Raw genomic sequence first — 20,336 nt, 5'->3', positions numbered from 1 at the left:
CTCTTTCTGATCAGTAGCAATGCCGCACCCATAAGACTGCAATCGCATACCTCTCCCTTATCCCTCTCCCTTATCCCCCTCCTCTCGTTCCTAATCGGTGTGATTTTTAGCCTACTCTCTCCTTTCCCATTCTCTCACCTACTTCCCTCCTCCTTTCCTCCACAAACTATGGTCTGGTCACCCAGGTAGTGTTAAAAAAACAGCATTTTCTGTTCAATAGCAGCCCTGGTCCCACATGACCACTACAGGAGGGATTGGTGCTGCACAAAAACCTACTACCATAACTTAAGATAGCGCCCATGGCTGCCTGGGTGCTTGGCATTGCAACCACAGATCCTGGGCAGGTTGAACAGCGGGTGGCAGATATTTGGGGCTGCAGGAGTCTATTGCTAGCTAGTGCTAAAATCACATATGTTAATATTTATCGTTAAACAGAATTATCTTTTTTCAAATGTTCATAGGCACTAGTGGTTCAAACCAAGTGATCCACACAGAAATGACAATTTGAGGACTTTTCACTGAACTTTATATTGGAAGTCTGCTTTCATAGCCTTCTAGAGGAGCAGCCACATGCTTCTGCAGGAAGTCCCGCCCCCCTACTACCTGTATGCTGGAAGCTTGCATTCATAGCCTTGTAGAGGAGCAGCCACATGCTTCTGCAGGAAGTCCCGCCTCCCTACTACCTCTGTGCTGGAAGCCTGCTTTCATAGCCTTGTAGAGGAGCAGCCACATGCCTCTCTGCAGGAAGTCCCGCCCCCCTACTACCTGTATGCTGGAAGCTTGCATTCATAGCCTTGTAGAGGAGCAGCCACATGCTTCTGCAGGAAGTCCTGCCCCCCTACTACCTGTATGCTGGAAGCTTGCTTTCATAGCCCTGTAGAAGAGCAGCCACATGCCTCTGCAGGAAGTCCCGCCCCCCCTACTACCTGTATGCTGGAAGCCTGCTTTCATAGCCTGTTACAAACATAAGCGTTGGGTAAAATGAGTAGAATATGCTCTTCTCATCACTTGCACACTCAAACAATATAATTCCAATTTAACTCTAAAAATGAGTTCTGTGTATTATTTCTGGAAATAGTCACTTAGAAAGATTCCGAAGGCAGAGGGAATAGAAGGACAGGTGGCAACAGGGACCTTTTCTCCAATTTTCAAGTTTTTTTAAAATTAAACTATGAAGAGTGAACTAATGTATTCACTCATTGTTTCACATCACTATCCATACCACACTCATTCTCATCCGTCACTCGCCCATTTAGCAATAGGGTCTCACATCACTCCCCATACCACACTCATTCTCATCCTTTACTCGCCGGTTTACCATTAGGTCTCCCCAAAAATCCCACCTTCCAAGCATTTCCTCATTCACTTTCCCATGCCCATTCAATATCGTATGGCATACCCCTGCATTTTCCATTGCTTCACTCACTAATTTCCTCCAGCATCATGGCACCCTTCCTGGCTCATATTCTTCCTTGCTTTACTCAATCATTTCCTCCAGCCCCGTTCCAGGCACCCTTCCCGGCTCATTTTCTTCCTTGCTTTACTCAATCATTTCCTCCAGCCCCATTCCAGGCTCATTTTCTTCCTTGCTTTACTCAATCATTTCCTCCAGCCCCATTCCAGGCTCATTTCCTTTGTTGCTTCATTTGCTCATTCCCTCCAGCACCATTCCAGGCTCATTTCCTTTCTTGCTTCACTCAATAATTTCCTGCAGCCCCGTTTGGGCTAATTTCCTTTCTTGCTTCACGCACTCATTTCCTCCAGCACCATTCCAGGCTCATTTCCTTTCTTGCTTTACTCACTCATTTCCTCCAGCACAATTCCAGGCTAATTTCCTTTCTTGCTTCGCTCATTTCCTCCAGCACCATTCCAGGCTCGTTTCGTTTCTTGCTTCACTCATTTCCTCCAGCACCGTTCCAGGCACATTTCCTTTCTTGCTTCACTCAATAATTTCCTGCAGCCCCGTTTGGGCTAATTTCCTTTCTTGCTTCACGCACTCATTTCCTCCAGCACCATTCCAGGCTCATTTCCTTTCTTGCTTCACGCACTCATTTCCTCCAGCACCATTCCAGGCTCATTTCCTTTCTTGCTTTACTCACCCATTTCCTCCAGCACAATTCCAGGCTAATTTCCTTTCTTGCTTCGCTCATTTCCTCCAGCACCATTCCAGGCTCATTTCCTTTCTTGCTTTACTCACTCATTTCCTCGAGCACCATTCCAGGCTCATTTCCTTTCTTGCTTTACTCACTCATTTCCTCGAGCACCATTCCAGGCTCGTCTCCTTTCTTGCTTCACTCACTCATGTCCCACGCAATCTCTTCCAGCATGATTGTCTTCTGAAGCCCTCCGGCTCCACTGCAGGCCACGCATGTCCCACTCAGTCTCTCCTGTCCCTGTTGCCTTCAGGCCCCCATGCTTTACTCACCCTCTCCCTTCACTCCCACTTGCTTCATTCATGCTCTGGGCACACCCTCATGCCAGTAATATCACCCCACCTGGCTTGCCCATGTTTCGCTCATTCTTTCATCCCATGTTCACTCACCCCCTTCACTACTACTCGATCCCCTCACTCTCTCATTCATGCACTGCAACAATTGTCGTTAGGCTTAGTAATGTTACTGCTAGTCTTGTGTCCTTTTTCCTTCCTCTCCTCTCCCTTATTGTTCCATGCACTTGTACTATCTTTTATGATATGATAGTTATTTTCATATTCTGATTTGTTTCAAGGACCTGTAAGAATGTAACTGCATTCTCCCATGTTCCCTTCCTCCTTGAAGTGCTTTGAAACACATTGTGTATAGGCGCTATACAAATAAACAGTCAATCAATCAATCAACCTCTCCTCACCCTCCTGCTATGCTCTGCCATCCTTTATTTGTTTTTTTTCACAGGTCAGATTGCTCAGCGAGTTAAGCAGCCGCTGCTCCAGGTCCTCCGTTCAAATAACGGGAGGGAAGACAAAGCAATAACTCCTTCAGATTAAGTATGAATGTGTAGCATTAAGCTGGATAACTGTAACACATGTTAACTACAGAGCTATACAGACAATAGAATGTTTTTGAGCTAATTTGCATACGCCAATGGATTGCCCATGGGCTCTGAACTGGAGGTGCACTTCCAGGGAGGGCTGCTGGGTGGCGATATGGCCTCGGTAGCTTCTGAAAAGGCCTATTCTATGCTCACATATCAAGTGCGGGATCATCCAACTCCAGGCCTCGTGGGCCAAAAACATGTCGGATTTTTAGGATCCCCTCATTAATATTCATGAGACAAATGGACATATAATGATTCTAAATGTGTGCACAGTTCTACTCATGAATCTTAATGAGGGATATCCTGAAAACCAGTCAGGATTCTGGCCCTCGAGGCCTGGAGTTGGACAAACATGGCTTACATGGTCCCAGTCTTTATGCAAAATGTAGCACCTAGAAACAAGAAACAACACATGTAGTGCCATTGACATGTTTGCTGATCAATAACATGCATAAGTGCATTTCTAGTGCACAAAACATAGGCATTCACCTCATTAGACAGGATGGGTACACACCAGAGACCAGGGCACATAGTGAAGCCCGGTATATTTCACAAAGAACCCCGGAGGCATTTTATACTCAAGACAAAGCTATATTTCCAATAAATCAATAACTGCATCAGTTCACACTTCAATAATGAACAAGCATTGGCAAAGCCAACAGTTCAGACTTTTATGATGGCATGGGATAGACCTTTCATCATCATGGTACCACCTGGCCATAATATGGCAACAGACAAAAAATGGTATGAGTACCTGAGCATATGACAGTGGTGGCTGGCAAATTTGCTATAGAATGCCTTTACTCAAACTAAAACTGTTGGCTTTGCCAATGCTTGCTTTTAACAGGACTTAAGACGTGAGGATACGTATACTGCTTCTAAATCAAGCAGATGAAGGAACACTTTGCTTGGACATTTTTATTAAACCAGACTCATACTTGCAGCTGAACCTAAGCCATTAACTCAAACAAAATCGTCTTAAAAGGAAACTGTCAGGCCTTTCACAGAGCAAAGCATGATGTTATTGCCTGATAGCGCCAACTCAAAGAGATCCCAGGGGCATGTGTTTTGGGCAGGGAGGGGCAATTAGTGGGTGGTAATATCCATGGAGACTATCATGGCCAGAGCGGTCAATGGGCGGGTAAATAACCAAACAGCTGCCGCAGGCTGTGTGTCTCTCCTCACATCTCATCTCACGCCTACCTTCATGTCCCATGACAATAGTTTTGGTTTATAGGCAACACTGTCAGCACCATCTAAAAGCCAACACTGAAAAAGAGGCTTGCTTCAATGAATAGAACACAGCTATGTTTCAGCCTTAGATGTTTTACCCAATCAATATGATCATCATCATGGGGGCAATATCAGGGGCAATCAGAGTTGGGTGTGTATCTGCTCAACATGTAGAATGGATATAATAGAAAGCACAACGCTCAAATTTCAGAATGCAGAACAAACAAGACATTTTCAAATGAACCACCAGAGGCAGCCTGAATAGGGCAGAGAAGAATGTTAGGCAGCCAGGAACAGTGTCGTTGGGCAGAGATTAGATGAAGCTGATGGGAGCTACTGTGCATCAAGGGCTTACTGTGCACCAAGGGCTTTGCCCATTGAAGACATTGATATTGAAAATAAGTTATACTTGTTATAAGTAATCTGTTGGGGAGATGGGTGGCCCCTATTGTGTTGAAAAATCAGTTATTTGGCAGATTATTTTTTAAACCATTTGTATTCCAATGCTCAATTTCATTTCACTTATAATGTAATATGTAGCAATTCTATCATTTGATTTTCAACTTCTTTCGTCGAGATGCTCACCCTTCTTTCTTTGAGCATTACACATGTTTAGGGAGAGCTTCTGGGTGGGTGACCCCTTTCTACCCAGGCAGCCTCTCCTGCCCCTACTACCACCCGGGAGGTGCTCAAGTTGGGTGCATGTTTGCGGGCGTACATTTCTGGGAGGCTGGGTTCTCCATGTAGTTTAAAAGGGGTGTTCGCCTTGTCTGTGTAAATTCTGGCTACTAGAGAAATAGTCCCAGACCACCCCAAAAGTGGTCTAGATTCCCAAAATGCTCTTCATCACTTTTGGGTTGAGTTGGCAATCCCATCTTTTACAGGGTATTTTGAAGATCTTTGGATGACGATGGTGTAGGCCTCACAGGTCCCACTGCCCGCAAGGGGTCCCGCTCCTGACCTTGGGTGGGCTGGGTAGTTGTGGTCTTGGTTTGCCTTGCCTCGTACCTGAAGGCTAAATACGCAGCTCCGTATATAGAGGTCATGCTGGCCCTCTTACAGACATTTGCATTACCCATGGTATCCACATTTCAAGATTCTTCATCACGCCACCGGACTCATTCATGCTATAGGGCTTCGCATTGTGTTTCATTCATGGAGATAAATCCTCCTTCACCATGAATGTGATAGCCCAGGATTGTCACTCCGGGCATCGACGGCCGTAATCCTGACGGGCTTTCAGGATATCCCTCATTAATATTCATGTGGACAAATGTGCCTGCATTTAGAATTATTGTATGCAAATCTATCTCATGAATATTAATGAGGGGCAGCCTGAAAACCCTGCATGGATCCAGCCCTTGAGGCCTGGAGTTGGACAACCCTGACCTAAGCTATATGTATAGCAAGAGATAAAAGTATATATTTTGGTACAAGAATCATCACACACCCATCATTAGCCTCACAACGACTGTCACAATCCCATACGTACCTTCCGCCTACAGTTTAGGTAGTATATGTTACTATGCTTTCGTAATACACTGAATCACCATTGTAGTAGATTCAAAGCAGCAATACTTGTCGGCGTAGTATTGTACCCCGTCTGGGTAAGCCAGACCATAGTCTGCTGGGAAGGAGAGCAAGAACAAGGGTGACGTAAGAGGGAGGGACATTAGAGAATGAGGGTGCAGGTGTAGGCAGGGAGACAGGGAGAAATCCCTTGTATTTGTGTAGACGCAGATGTATTTTACCTTCGAGCGCTACACCCCAAGCCTTTGGAAAATTGTATTAGATTATTATTGCCGCATTTGGTACTTCAAACAAATACTGCATTGGCCCAGTATATCTCAATAATGAAGGAAATGCTGAAGGAACACTTGTCTCCATTAGTGTAAATGCATGTTAGTTCGCTATATAAACTATAATGTACCCAGGTATTACCCAAATTGGTCGTTTCGCATTGACCGAATGGTACAATTGGCCGAATTCAGCCAGGACCATTTGGTCGTTTTTCAAAACAACCAATTTGGGTAATCCCTACGAAACATGGGGAACGGGGGTTTGTGGTGGTGTCCCACGCTCCCCATATTTGGTAGTGATTGCCATTGGGGGTAGCGGCGGTGTCCCGCGCTTCCAGAGGTATGGAGGTGGGGGACGGAAAACCCCCCAAAAAAGAACAGACCCTGCAGCGTTAGATCTAACCCGCTCAGGAGGAACGGACACGACGCTGCATGGTCAGCAATTGACAGAGCAGTGAAAAGGTAAGTAAGAGGTGGGTGGGGGTGGGTGTTTATTTAAAAATGGGGCAGTTTTGGCCACAGCAAAATTGGTTTCGAGGCGATTGAACCACGGTCAATTCGACCGCGACCAATTGTGCCCCGGCCAAAACATATACATCCTGTACGCATTGGGGATTTCCGTCAGTTTTGCAAGAATTAGAGGTTCGAGATTGAGCGGTGTTTGGGGGCGTGTAGGGATCGAGGTTGTGCTGGGGCAATCTTGGCATATAGGTAGGCTTAAAACAGCGGCAGTATCTATTTACAGTACTGCAGGTAGGTTCCTGAAGAATAATCCTGGGACTGTCAAGCAACTCCAGAAGGTGGCCTAGTCCAGGAGGACCGTGTCTGGAGGGGAATGTTGTTGGGAAGAAAAGGCCAGAGTGGGATAAACTTTGGCCCCGAGGTGTAAAGGTAAATTATGTGAGCGTGGTCCTTGTTCTTCTCAGTTGACTTATTAAGCAGTGCCTAAATGCAAAGGGCCAAAGGTCAGTGGGATTTGGAAACGGGTGTGAGGTCTCTGGCTTGCATATTACTTAGGATACATAATAGTGCAACTTGAGTGAAACAACTCTGGGGGTATGTAATGATAAGTCATTTATATAGCACTTACACCGAAGCGCTTTACATAGAACATACATACAATATCACCCAACTGCAGTGGTACTCATTTATCAACCTCGAGCTGAGCTGGTGTTGCCAGGATTCGAACCTGCGACCCGCAGATCACACACAAATTGAAGCAGTAAGCGCTCAAGCTGCTGAGCTATCTTACCGGCTAATAATAACCATACTCTTTATTTACATTATTAGCTGCTTTTTCACTACTAGAGGCATATGATGCCATTTTGGAGCTTGGAGGTAAAAAGTATTATTTTGTCAGGAAGTGTTCTGCAGACTGTAGGTTCTTGGTTCAAGTGTTACATCTACTGGACACCCTCTAAAACCAGCCCTAAGGGCCATACTGAGTGTGGTGTTAGTGGTTAAACACGTCACTTTAAATACTTCCTATTTATAAAATAACACCTAATTATGATGTGGGATTACAAGAGGTATTAATGCGTGGGGTGCATAAAAAGTACTGCATGGCTACCATTTGCATTATTTTCCCCCTGCACTGCTTTCTGTGTAATTCATGCATGCATATTCCATGCGATCCCAACTCAGAATTATATATAATCTTTTTAAAACAAATGGTATTTAAAACAAATGTTTACCCTTAGGCCCCTGCTCATAATGAGGCCCTTAATAATATAATTACTGTTGTATTATGTTTAAAAGGTATCTTATTTTCAGATTACTGGACAGTGAAGCAATTTACTACTGAACAGTTCTCAGTGCTTTGAAGCCACACTCGAGACAAATTAGCACTTTACAAATACCCTAAAACCATAACATATTCTGTTTGCTACTGACTGTGAAGGAAGGGCATCTGGTGAGGTTGGTGATGCCTGAGTTTTTTGATTGTTAATTCATGTAAGGATGTGGGTAATCCATCTCCGAAAGGGTGGTCTGCTGATCTGACCTCTCTTTCATAAAGCTCCATGCCAAATGCATAGTGCACACATGTGCCCTGCATCATCCTTCTCATGACATCTGCAGCAGTCACCTCCAAGGGCAGGTTCAAAGGTCGCATTAATAATTATTATAATAATTTGCTTTCTTGACACCTGCTGGGATACCATGCCCATGCCAAAAGAGGCTGCATTTAATTTTGCCACCTCTTACCCAAAATATCATAATTGTAGCCCTATCGGCCTGGAGATAGGCAACGATTCCTGGTTTTGATATGGTGGCTGATAAGAGCCCACAATTATTAAAGCCACACGCTATCTGATATCATATAGTGTCATCGCTGTAAGCCCAGGCCAGCTATATGAAGGCTATGTGGATGAATGGCTAGCCTACCTGCCTGTCTCCACTTCAGCAAGTGAGACTAGCCAGGAATCTGTTCTTTGATTCTCTGGGAGGAAGATTAACGCCTTCGCTCAAGCCCAGGAGCTCTCACTTGAAATCTCCTTGGAGCCATAGTTCAAAGAGGCACATGCATAGCAAAGGCCAGCCTCACACCAGGGTGTTGCACACCAAAGGACATTTGAAGCTATAGGCTTGTGAAGGGTGTGCAGAGAGAAAAGTGGGGAACCAAGAAGTGGTCTGCCATCTTCCTATTCCGTGGGGCTTTCTCCCATTCATGTCCCCTCCATTTCCTGCACTTAACGCCCTCTGAGTATGATGCAAGAATGTAAGGGCCACTTGTGACAGTAACATGGATTGAACCAATTACAGCAGGCTTGCTTTTGTCCAATTCACTGTGGCCTTTTACCTTTATACGGAAGGGGTTTCCCACTCCTTCCTTGATTCTTTCCTGCACCAAGACGGCGGCATCTCTGCAGTTCTGTTCGTGGGTCAGTCCATTTCAAAGTACTCTGCTATAGAGGTGACGATGGGTGCATCCGAGGCAGAGAATAACTCTGTCTCCTAAGCATCGCCAGAGAACACTGGGGGTGAACTACGGTGGAACAAGGGCCTGCCACCCTGCCAGCTGCACTGGAACCAGGCTCCTTACTGGAGGTGAAGGAACCCCTGCAGGGACCAGCCTAACTCACTTGACTGGCAGAACAGAGCAAGAAGCACTCACCTTGTCCTGGAGCCCCTAGAATGGGCCGCTCAGCAACCCAGACGTCAAAGAACAGCTCTGGACCCTGATTCCTGCATAGAACTGTTTGTGGGGGTATGTAGTGATCAAATCGCAGCAAAAATGTCGTCTGTACAAAAAAAATGCTGCAAAAATGCTGTGGTTTGACCTATTAAAGGTGTACCCCATAACACCATTTAAGGGGAGCGGGGGTTGCAGGGGTGTCCCCCGCTCTCCTTAAATGGTATAATGGGTCAGTGGATTGCGGGGGAGTCCCCCCCATTCTTTACATGGATTGCATTGGCGAAACCACCGCGATATTTTGTGTCCACGGCCATTTTTGCCGCGATTTTAACACATGGAACCTTTGTGGGCTACTCTGACCCAGATACTGCCTGCCTGTTGCAAGCTTTTCCATTACAAATGCCATTGCTACTTGGACTGCACTGTGTTGGACCCAGTCAAAACCTCAGGCTGCTTTTACAAGCCTGGCTTGGGGGACCTGGCAGGGCGCTGTCCCCTCTTTTGTTTGCTTTATCCATGGAGCCTTTTTACAGGCAAAGTGAGGCTTAGTGAATCCATTAGAGGGATGGGAACTGCCGGAACCCAAGATAAGGTTGCGTTATACGTAGCGGATCTCTTGTCTTTTATGCATAGTTACCTAACTACTCTTCCCCAGATTGTCGCCTTCTTGGACACGTTCTGGTGGGCCTCTGGTTTTAAGATTAATTTTACTAAATCGGTAATCCTTAATGTTTCAGAATTTCCTGATAGAGTTCAGAGGCTTTAGAGGATGTTTGTGTTTCAATGGGAGACAAACAGCGTACAATACCCAGAGATCCACCTTACCCCCATGTATGATCGATTATGCTTGTAGCATTCCGGAACTGATCTCCACACGCCAATTAGGTCTGGAACGGTGGAGAAAAGCTGACATTTCATGGCACGGGAGTGTGGCAGAATTTACAATTTCTTCATTACAAAGGCCCTTGTATATTGTTATAGGACTCATGCTTATTATTGCCAAAACAGTAATTCACGACTTTCAAGCTATGGTTTTTAACTTATACAGCCTAAGCGACTTCCCAGGTTCCCTAGGAACATGGTGACGGCTACTAAAGAAAGGTGAGATATAGGAGTGCCAGACTTGGAAAGCTACTTGTGTGCGGCACAGATCACCCCCATTCTGGATAGTCAACGGACGGAACAAGTAGTGGATGGATATTGAGCGTTCTGTTATGGGGATCCTGCTGCATGAATGGTGTTGGCACTCCCAAAGGGCAAGAAAGGTCTATCGAGGGTTGCTCCCATCTACCAAGGCCACATTAGACAGTTGGGACAAAGCTGCAGGGAAATATGCTGTGACTACCACCCCTTCCCCGCTTACACGTATTTGGCAAACTTTAGATTCCCCTCCAGGTGGGCAATAGCCGCGATTCACTGTGTGGAAAGATGGGGCAGAGGGGGTGCTGAGGGTCATCTATTTGAAGAAGGGCAACCATTGACTTTTGAAAGATGCACCCGGATATTTACGGCTGAGAATACAGAAAAGTATGGATATATACAACTTCGTCACTGGGTCGCAAGCACTAAGGTGTCTAGACAAGCAAAGAAGGAGACCCTTCCCTTTTAGGACTTGTTTTGGGGAACAACAGCCCACAAAGTATCTTTGCTATATAAATATCTGAATGCTAGCTGATTTAAGCCTCCGCCTCCCTATATGGCTAGATGGGAACCATATGTAGGATCTCCTATCGATGACCTGCCCTGGTACAGTATATGGTGCAGAGCCGCAACATCTTCTAGGTCCGTGCAATTGAAGGGCGAATAGCGATAAGATACTGTTTCGATGGTATTTCAGCCCTGAGAGGCCCCATACAAGGAACCCTACACTATCCCCATGTCGCTGGAGATGTACTCCTGCCCCTGGTACAATGCTTCATATATGGTGGACATGCGACCTCATCCAGTCATAGGGGGGAAAAGTGCTTGCTCAAATAAAGAAAATCACTGGAACAGATGTGCCCGTTACACCTCCAGTGGTGCTGCTGGGGGATGAAGACCCGGAGGGTCTCTCTGAATTGGGGGAAGCCATCCTCCAAGCTAGTTACCCATCTGTTGGTACCAGTGTGTGTGGTGGTAGCGTGTAATTGGAAAGTCCTCCAAACCACCGATGTGAAGGAATGATGGGCTAAATTCTGGTTGGTGGCAGCTATGAGTAAAATTGAGGCCGCCCACAAGGGAGAGATGCTCACATTTCTGGAAGGTTGGTGGGCCTTGCTTACATTTGTTAACCAGAATGACTTCCCAGATGAATATATTAAACGCCAGGACATGTCTCCCTTACATTGTTATAAGTTGCTCCTGCTGGCAGAAGTCCCTTAGACTTCTCGCCTGTAGATGCATCCATTTCGCTTTGATGTTGGAGGCAAGAAATTATTGGTTAGTACTACATGGTCATTCACCGACACTTGTTATATGGACTTCTGTATGCATGGTCAGTTGCTTCTCGGGTGTTTTTCTGTTTCATTTTGACCAATGCTGGACTTTGCACGTGAACTGCAAAAGTAAAAATAAAATGCGAATGGCAAAATGAAAGAACACGTTCAGAGAATGGGCGTCTTCTGAAAAGGCTGCTGATTGGTTATCTCTGTCAGCCGGATGGATTCACCCGGCCAATGAAACTAGAGGAACTGTGAAGGCTGGCTGATGGACATGCGCATTGAACACCCTTCCGCTTGCGCCACTTGCGAAGCGTTGGTACAGGGCAGAGTACGCGGGCTGCCCCTTTTGCGAGGGTATTGCCGAAGCTCTGCAACCCTTTCTAATTATTTGCCCAGGGTATTCTAAGATTCGCTCAGGCAATTTGAGAACTCGTCTTAATAATGAGAGAGTGCGCGCGCTGTATTGTGCTGAGACCTTGTGCACGTGCCCCCTCTTCCTGAAGTGGTTTTGGCTGTATCTCATTTTTAGTCCGGGCCACGAGCAGGAGAAAAGAAAAACTGGAAATTCCCTTAGCGAGCTCTGACTACCAAGTTTTTTTTAACCATTTACCTGTATTATTTACTGTTAATCTGAATGATTTTAAATATATGTGACATAGCTTAATGTATACACGTAAGGGCCTTTTAAGATTGTAACTTTCTTTTTGATCATGTTTGCTTTTATGGTGTTTTACTGAAATAAAGCAGTTCTTGACTGTCTTACTGACTAATATATATGCATAGGTCTTTCTCATGCCCCTTTCAGAAGCCCAGCCAACCCCTTGCGCTCTTGTCTTGCTCCTGCATATGCCCCTTCCCCCACCTCTACCCCTATATATACTAGCGGTTCCATGTAGTAATGTCCCCTCAAAAATAACGCCATGCAAACAAATCAGGGACTTTATTAGATGGAACATGCGCAGGACCCACCCCCTGCTCCTCCTGTCCCTATATATATATGGTCACCTATATAATGTTGCCACACACTTTTCCCGGCAACATTATGTACGGCGACCATCTATACAGGGATATTATTACCTGATATCATACTAGCATGGCACCTTTCACAGAGAAAGGGCCCCTTCACCTCCCCCTGGACCTTCCTGTCAAAGACTGGGGGTGGAGTCAGCTCATTGACTGCACTACCGGTTTTTGCCACTGGGGGGTGACTCCTCTCGTCAGTGGTGCTGTCCTTTCGGCCATACCCAGGAGGGGAGGCGCATAGTACTTTGTGGCTATTCTTTCGCCATGGCCCATGCATGGCTCTTTGTGGGACACAGAGGTTTTAGCTTGGTCGAGGGAGAATTTGTCGAATATTTTTGGATGAATTTCAAGGGATATGTATGTGGGGGGTTGGTTTGGGTAATAAAAAAGGTGGTGGTGGGGAAGGAGGGTTGCGGGTGGGTCTCTTCCCCCCACTTACATTCGGGTTGAAATGTCCCAAACTAAGCAAAAGAAATCAGTGACATCTCCCTCGACCAATTGTTTTTGAGGAGTCGCTGCTGGGGAGCAAGATTTGTACACATGCTTTTAGTATTTCTGTCGGGATTCAAAATGCACCCAGTGAAACAAAGCTGGGGTGCTGGTGCTGGTTTGGGGGAAATTCAGGGGATAATACGAGTGTCATGGGACAGTTCAGGGGATAATAAGAGTGTCATGGGACAGTTCTGGGGAAATGTGAGTGATATGGGTGCATTCTGGTGGCAATGTACGTGGAATGAGGCTATTCTATCTGACATATGGTCAATTGGAGTGGCATGGGCAGATTCTGAGTGGCAATGTGAGTGGCATGGTCTATTCTGTTGGCACTGACCCTCATAGGGCAATGCAAGAGGTATGGGACAGTTGTGAGGTGAATGTGAGGGACATGGGACTGCTTTGGGAGCAATGTGAGTGGTATGGGTCAGTTCTCAGGGGCAATGTGAGCCACATGGGGATGTTCTGCGGTCAACATGGATAGCAATGGGCATTTGGGGGTAATGAGAATGGCATGTCGACATTCTGGTAGCAATGTGAGTGGCAAAAGTCAGATTTAGGAGCATTGTGAATGAGAATTGCAGAGCGACATTGGGAAATTATGTGGGTACAATGTGAGGGGGCAATGGGGAAAGCAATGATGATGTGAATTAGGATGGATATCTCTGAAGGCATTTGGCCTTGGCGTGGGACTTTTCTTCGGGGTCAATGTGAGTGCCAGGGGTAAATCAGAGGCCATTGTGTAGGTGCCTGGGCCCATTTGACGGCAATGGGAAATGGCATAGGGCACGTTTTGGGGGCAATATGAGGGCCAGGGGGCAATTCAGGGGTCAGCATGAAGTTGTATGTGTTGTTATGGGACAATGTGAGTGACATAGGGCAATTCAGGAGGCAATAGGACATGGCATGGGTCAGTTCTAGGGCAATCTGAGTGCCGTGGGGCAACAGGAAGTGATATAACGCTCTCGGGATCCCTCAGCGAGCCGGTGGTGGAGGAAAGAAACAGACGTACGTTTAGAACTCTGCACCAGTTTTTAATGAATCAGCAAGAAAGATCACAGCGTGCTTGCACACTTAAAGAGAGGCAACGCGGCTGTTTCCATTGCAAGTGGAGTGCGCCACATCTTCCGTCCCATCCGAACCGCTGCATTTTCATCGCTCTTGCGCAACGGGCAGGGTCCCATTCTTTTGCTTATACATTTACAGAGACAGAGGCTGTTGATATTTTAATCAGAGACCAATACTTCACATCTGTCACCACTCGTGTTGATGGTCAGCCTCCAGAGGCACCTTGCCCCATCAACCCACCAGAGCCCCTGAAGAAAATTCCAGTAACTACCTGAGAACTGAAACATGTCGGGCAGCATCGTAGGATTTATAATCACATCATTTCTTTTCTTTTTAGACAACTTGTTTGTATCCATATTTTTAGGATCTGTGTTGTTTTGGCTGCCGAGATCCACATGTTGTGGACTTAGGCATACCGTTTTAGTCACTTGGAGTTATTTACTTGTTTCATTTAAAGTTTTGTCACACACAATGACACAATGAAATAATGTGTTGTCATGTTTGTATGTATTTATTCAAATAGAACATTTATCTTTTAACTGACGACATGTTTATGAAATAATATCCAAGTGTCTCTAGGCATATTTGTTTCACCTAGGACACCACTACAGGCAGGAGAATCATTTAGGGAGAGGGCTATAGATGGGCTGGGGGTAACTAACGACTGTTGTATCTGGTGAAAGGCAACTTTGCCAACACTTGTATTTCTTTGCTGTGCCTTCCATCAACATTTTCTGGATGCAAATGCCAGCATGATAATATATGTAACTGCAGCAAAACTACGATGGCTGTGTGGAGGTTGTGACATTCCCTTGAAGCAACCGAAAATCCCAGCATGGGGAACACTGTGCTGCATGACGGGCTCGACAGTGTGCTCGGGCAATCCTGGAATGTTGCTGACCTATTTGCCAGGGCATCTTGATCAATTGCACCACTTGGGACTGGCTAGGCAATGTGGAAATTGGCACAATGATGTTTGAGCTAACAGGTTGCCACACTGTACTGAACCGTGGCACATTTAGTGACCTTGAATGTGTTGTCCAGGCACGTAGGGGTCATCCTGATGTTTAGGCTCTGGCAGTTACACTTGCATTGACTGGCACTGAATCAATGATGGGCATTTAATGATGCATCTCCCAGCTAAATATCCCAGCTGCTGTAATGCCTAGTAGCTCATGAAGGACATACACCACCGCGTGGTAATGCCACACTGGACCAGGCCCTGTTTTAGTAAGTCAGCACAAATAAATATGTGTCTACAATGCGCCCAGTGTTTCTATTGGGCCCAAAACTCTCTGACAGGCTTCATTGCAGCATAATGGCCCTGTGTCTAGCCACATAAGTGACTATAAATGCCATGGATTTGCAGCTAGATCTCCGAAACTGAGCTGTAAATTGCAACGTTTCAAAACTTTTTTTGTAATAAAAAATAAAAAAATAACAAAAATAAAAAATACAACAAAACATCTTGGGAGGGAAAAGCCACAACACCCTATTGAGAGTGTGATTGTGCTAAATATCACTCCCTCACGCCCTCAATCACTCAGTTACTCACTCACTCACACACGCTCTTACAAACACACTCACACCAATTCGGGGAAAATATTTACATGCTAACACTATAAAAATTAACCAGCCCCCTGTAGTTGTAGTTGGAAGGGAGATGTAGCCCGCTCCTTCATGCATATGAAAGTGTCAGAAATATTCCCAACACTTGCATGTGCATGGCCACTTGATCTGACAGGTGTGTCAGACACCCAGCCACACATGTGCATTCAGCGAGTCCACTTGCAGGACCAGAGGTTAAAGGGCCTCTCACTGTAAATGCATATTTTGTAATTCCACCGCTGTGTGAGGAGTAGAAATGTAAAAGAACATGATAGACATGCTCATGCTTTCCATGAGCGCTTCCATCGTGGGGTTTGAAATGTTACCAGACCTCTGTCAGATGTGCACTTTCTCCTGTGCCTGTGACAGGAGAGATCAGGCAAAGAGGACAAAGCTGAAGGGGCTGCTTCCTCCCTGAGGCTGAGCGCATCCCTTTCTGAATCAATGGTGTGGCTACCACTCCCTTCTGCCCATGCAAAGCCATTCACAATGGCAGATTCGGAAGAGTATGCCATCATCACAGTGGGGCTTTTCCTGACCTCCGTGCCCAATACACCCAAGTCAGACAAGTGTTTTGCGTATCTGTCTCAATGCATCTGTATAAGTTATTGGAGAACAGGAGTCCCAGGGTGGCTTGGAGCCCGCTGCAAGCACTGAAGGTTACTGAATTTGTTTGTTGTCTACATGTAACAGTATTCACCCATATTATGTTTTTTTTTTGCTTTACAGACACTGCAAACAAGCAATAGTGCTGGGACTAAGGAAGGGTGACAGAGACTGCTGCCATTAGAGGAGGCCTGCAAAATGATGCTGTTACACTCGTGGATTCTCGCTCTGGCGGCCATCTTGGGGGAGCAGAAGGCATGGGCGCAACCTGAAGGTACTCTGTGCGACTATTATCTGTAGGGGCCTACATTTTCTCAGAATTTAAATGGAAGGTTTTGGTTTTCACCGAGCATGCGCGGCCTTAGCAGTTGGTGCAGCACTGAGCATAGGCCAGATCGCGGTGCTGGGCAATGTTGCGCCTTCATACTTGTCACGATCAAAAATGCTTGCACTAGTCGGTCAGGGTAAATATCTATGCAAAAGTGCCCCCCGCTTTGGCTCAATTGTGCATTGCTTAATGTGACATGCCCCTTATTTTCCCCAGGATTTGCATATTGTTTTTATTCTGCACCCTTTATCATATTTTTCTATGTCTTCGTTTGGAATACAACACGCGTGGTAGGGTGCAAAAGGGGGACGGGGGGGGGGTTTCATTTCAATCAATCAATCAATATGTTTATTCGGATGAACATATCCACCAAACAAGTGCAAAGTGAAAATTCATGACATTTACAATTTCATGCAAATAAACGTAATCTACAAAAACATGTTTAAAATGCGTTGCTAAAAGTCCATTCCAGTGTAAATATGCAGGGAACAAAATCAGTTCACAACACAGCCAGCACGCCCTTTCTAAGATACATAGCTCTTTTTAAAAAGGACAAAAGAGGCCAGGCAATGAATGGGGAGTCAGCAGACAAAAGAAGAAATAAAGCAGAACGATATTCTCTCAGGTTAAAATGTCTAAAACCAGGCAGGGTAGTGGCCTTTCTGATGTCCTTTTAGCAGGACAAAACAAAATAAGGTGCTTTAGAACTTCCACAGAGTCTCAGCTGGACCACTTGCTGAATCAAAAAGCCCTTCCAGGTAGTCCTTGAACAGCAGGATATTGAACCTGGCACAGGTGATCCGCCAGCGGTTCTGCCTTTTCCAGGCTTAGAGCATACCTGCCTACATTTCAAAAACAGAAACCCGGAGGCATACCAACGCACAGAGGCCCCGCCCCCACCCACCCAAGACTCTGCCCACCTTCCCCACCAACGTGCTTGAAAAAAACTCCAAACACGAGCTGTGAAACTAGCTATGGGCGAGATTGAGGATTTTCAGGCAAAACTCTGCTCACACCTCCATGTGATTGGCCAATAGTGGTCTGCGTGTAGACAATCTCATGAAGGTGTGAGTGGAGTTGCTGGTGTGAGTGGAGACTCCACATTCTTCCCCGGGGACACTGAGATGAGCGTAAAAACCCTGAGTCTCCGGTAGGGTGACCAGATTTCAAAAATAAAAAAAAAGGGACAGGCCACTGACATAGAAGTAGGACTACAGATTCAGCGGTGAAACTGTAGTCCTACTTCTATGTGGGTGGCCCGTCCCATGTCATGATGCAGCGCCCGGCGTCTGCTTTTAAAAACCCTGTCCGGGATTTGGGGATCAGGTGGATACCATCCTGGGGTTTTTAAACTTAAAAAAGTCTCTGGACCCCGGGACGGAGGTGCAAATGCCCAGACAGTCCTGGCAAAACCGGGACGTCTGGTCACCCTAGTCTCCGGGCTAAACCCGGAGAGTAGGCAGGTATTGCTCAGAGTGAGATAAGGCTGAATAGGACTCACCGGAGTAATGACAGGAGGTGCTCTATTTTATGGGATGGATATCTCCTTGCATTCCCTCTGTCTTTCATTTCAAGGTGGTTGGATGGTGAGAAGCTCGGGGTGTTATATGCAATGAGTTCTACGGTGTTGGCTCAACACCTAGAGAGAAGCCAGCCACCCTTAGAGATAACTGCCATCACCATTGGGCAATCACCAGTGTATTTCTGTTGACAGTGCCAGCAGAAAGCTCTAAGATGCAATGTACTGGACCCACAAGGGGGACTACAACTGTGCGGAACGCAAACTTGCACAGGCTCCCTATGCAACATGTGGAAGCCCTCAATTCATAAAGGTCACTGAGGTCACTTGCACAGTCGTGATGTGCAACCCAGCACTGCACATCTGGAACCCAAATAATCAGGGGTGCACCCAACTTCTGCTTACACACACAAATGCAGTCCATACTGTGTCTTCTGATTTGTTCTCAATGTTGAAAAAAACAGAAGGGGAGAGAATTCTGCTTGTCTTTATGAGCTAACTAGTAACATACATGCTCGCATGTCTCATTACATTCTGGAGACAGTGTCCAGCCCTGTCTTATTCTATGCATTCTGAAACTTCCAACCCTGGATTTCTACATTGGAAATTGAGCACTACAAGTCCCAGAATGCAAAGAAAAAAGCACATGACTGGACTGCCATCTCCAGACCTGTATATGTTTGCAATTGACTTTCAAATCTGTTGCCATGGAAGTCGATTAGTTCCATAATTTTAAGCATGTAAGTACTTTGACTTCCTAATTCTTAGGAGACTTCGTGTCCAAAAAACGTAATTGCTGCACTGGCAGCACTCCTATATGCAGCTCCATAGAAGGGTCACGTGCCGCGGAGGTCAGGGGTTGATCTCTGTGATGTGCACTTTCCCATAGGTCAACTATGGGGTGCACGGGGCTACAAACCCTTTACAGAAAAGTGTATGTATTACCACAGTTTCAGAGTGCCCCCATTATGCAAATGTCCCTATCGTGCAATGTTTGGGTGGGTGTCTGCATATGGTTACCCGTAACGTGGCTATTAAAATCAGTGCTTTAGTGCAGATGGGAAAATGTGATTAAGGCCAGCACAACTAAGAGGTGCCCTGGCAGATGTTAGGTGTGTCTTCAACCTTGGAGAGTAAGGCCCTGTAAGTCGGGGATGGAGATGGTCTTGGTTAAATGATTCTGCCTGTCTCAATCAGAGGGTTAACAAGACACCCATGTAGCACCGGGTAAGTGTTCTCGTGCTGCTAAGACCCGTGGTTGCCTGATCTATGGATCCCCACATGTGTGTGCATTATTCATGTCACATGCCATAACCAATACCTGCCACCACCGCATCACGGCCCTATGCTCCAACTTCCAGTGTTATGCAGATGACACCCAGCTCTCTTTCAGGTTCCCCTCGGCCGTCTCTACTCCTTCTCTCATTCCAGACTGTCTCTCTTCAAATCTGGACCCAATGATCTCTGGCTATATGCTAGTAAAACGGAGATCCTCTTCATCGGAGCACCAGCTCCCTCCTTTCCTCTCTCTGTCTCTGGCCACCCACTCTGGGCCCTCTTCCTGCTCCTTCCTGTGAGGCTAAGAACCTTGGTGTCATCTTCACCCTCTCCTTCTTTCCTCGCATCTCTGACGGCTCTAAGAAGTCAAACTACCAGCTGCACCTCCTCAGAGGTATTCTTCCTTTACTCACTTTCCCCCAGAAGCTCACTGTCTCCAGAGCCCTGGTTCTCTCTAGGCTGGACTACTGCAACAGCCTCTTTCTAAATCTGCCTGTCTCTACTCTGAGACCTCTACAACTTATCCAAACAGGACTCTGAGACTTGTCCTTGGCCTCAAGCCCAGGGATCGTATCTCTCCAGCTCTAAAATCTCTTCATTGGCTCCCAGTGGTGGCAAGGATCAAATTCAGGACCATCTGCATTGTCTACAAGGCTTCCTGGGGCCTGGGACAGCACTACCTCAAAATCTCTCTTCCTAAGTGTCTCCCATCTCAAGCTCTCCGCTCATCCACCTACACCTCTCTGAGGGTCAGTCGCTTCGCCAAGCAGAGAGTTGGGGGCAGATCTCTTTC

The 20,336-nt window shown here is 46.2% G+C and overlaps 1 protein-coding gene across 1 annotated transcript in view; it reads left to right on the top strand.

Annotated features, from left to right (window-relative positions):
• LOC138514720 (collagen alpha-1(VII) chain-like) overlaps positions 1-20,336 on the top strand; it is a 1,453,166-nt gene that overhangs the window by 152,629 nt on the left and 1,280,201 nt on the right. Inside the window, exon 2 of the mRNA XM_069630120.1 lies at positions 16,542-16,692. Within this exon, the coding sequence (XP_069486221.1) occupies positions 16,617-16,692 (76 nt within the window). The 5' untranslated portion in view covers positions 16,542-16,616. The remainder of the gene's footprint in view (positions 1-16,541; positions 16,693-20,336) is intronic.

This window comes from Ambystoma mexicanum, chromosome 12, assembly GCF_040938575.1.
Source record: "Ambystoma mexicanum isolate Mex_15411 chromosome 12, UKY_AmexF1_1, whole genome shotgun sequence".
NCBI lineage: Eukaryota > Metazoa > Chordata > Amphibia > Caudata > Ambystomatidae > Ambystoma > Ambystoma mexicanum.
This window is presented reverse-complemented; position numbering and strand designations above follow the sequence as displayed.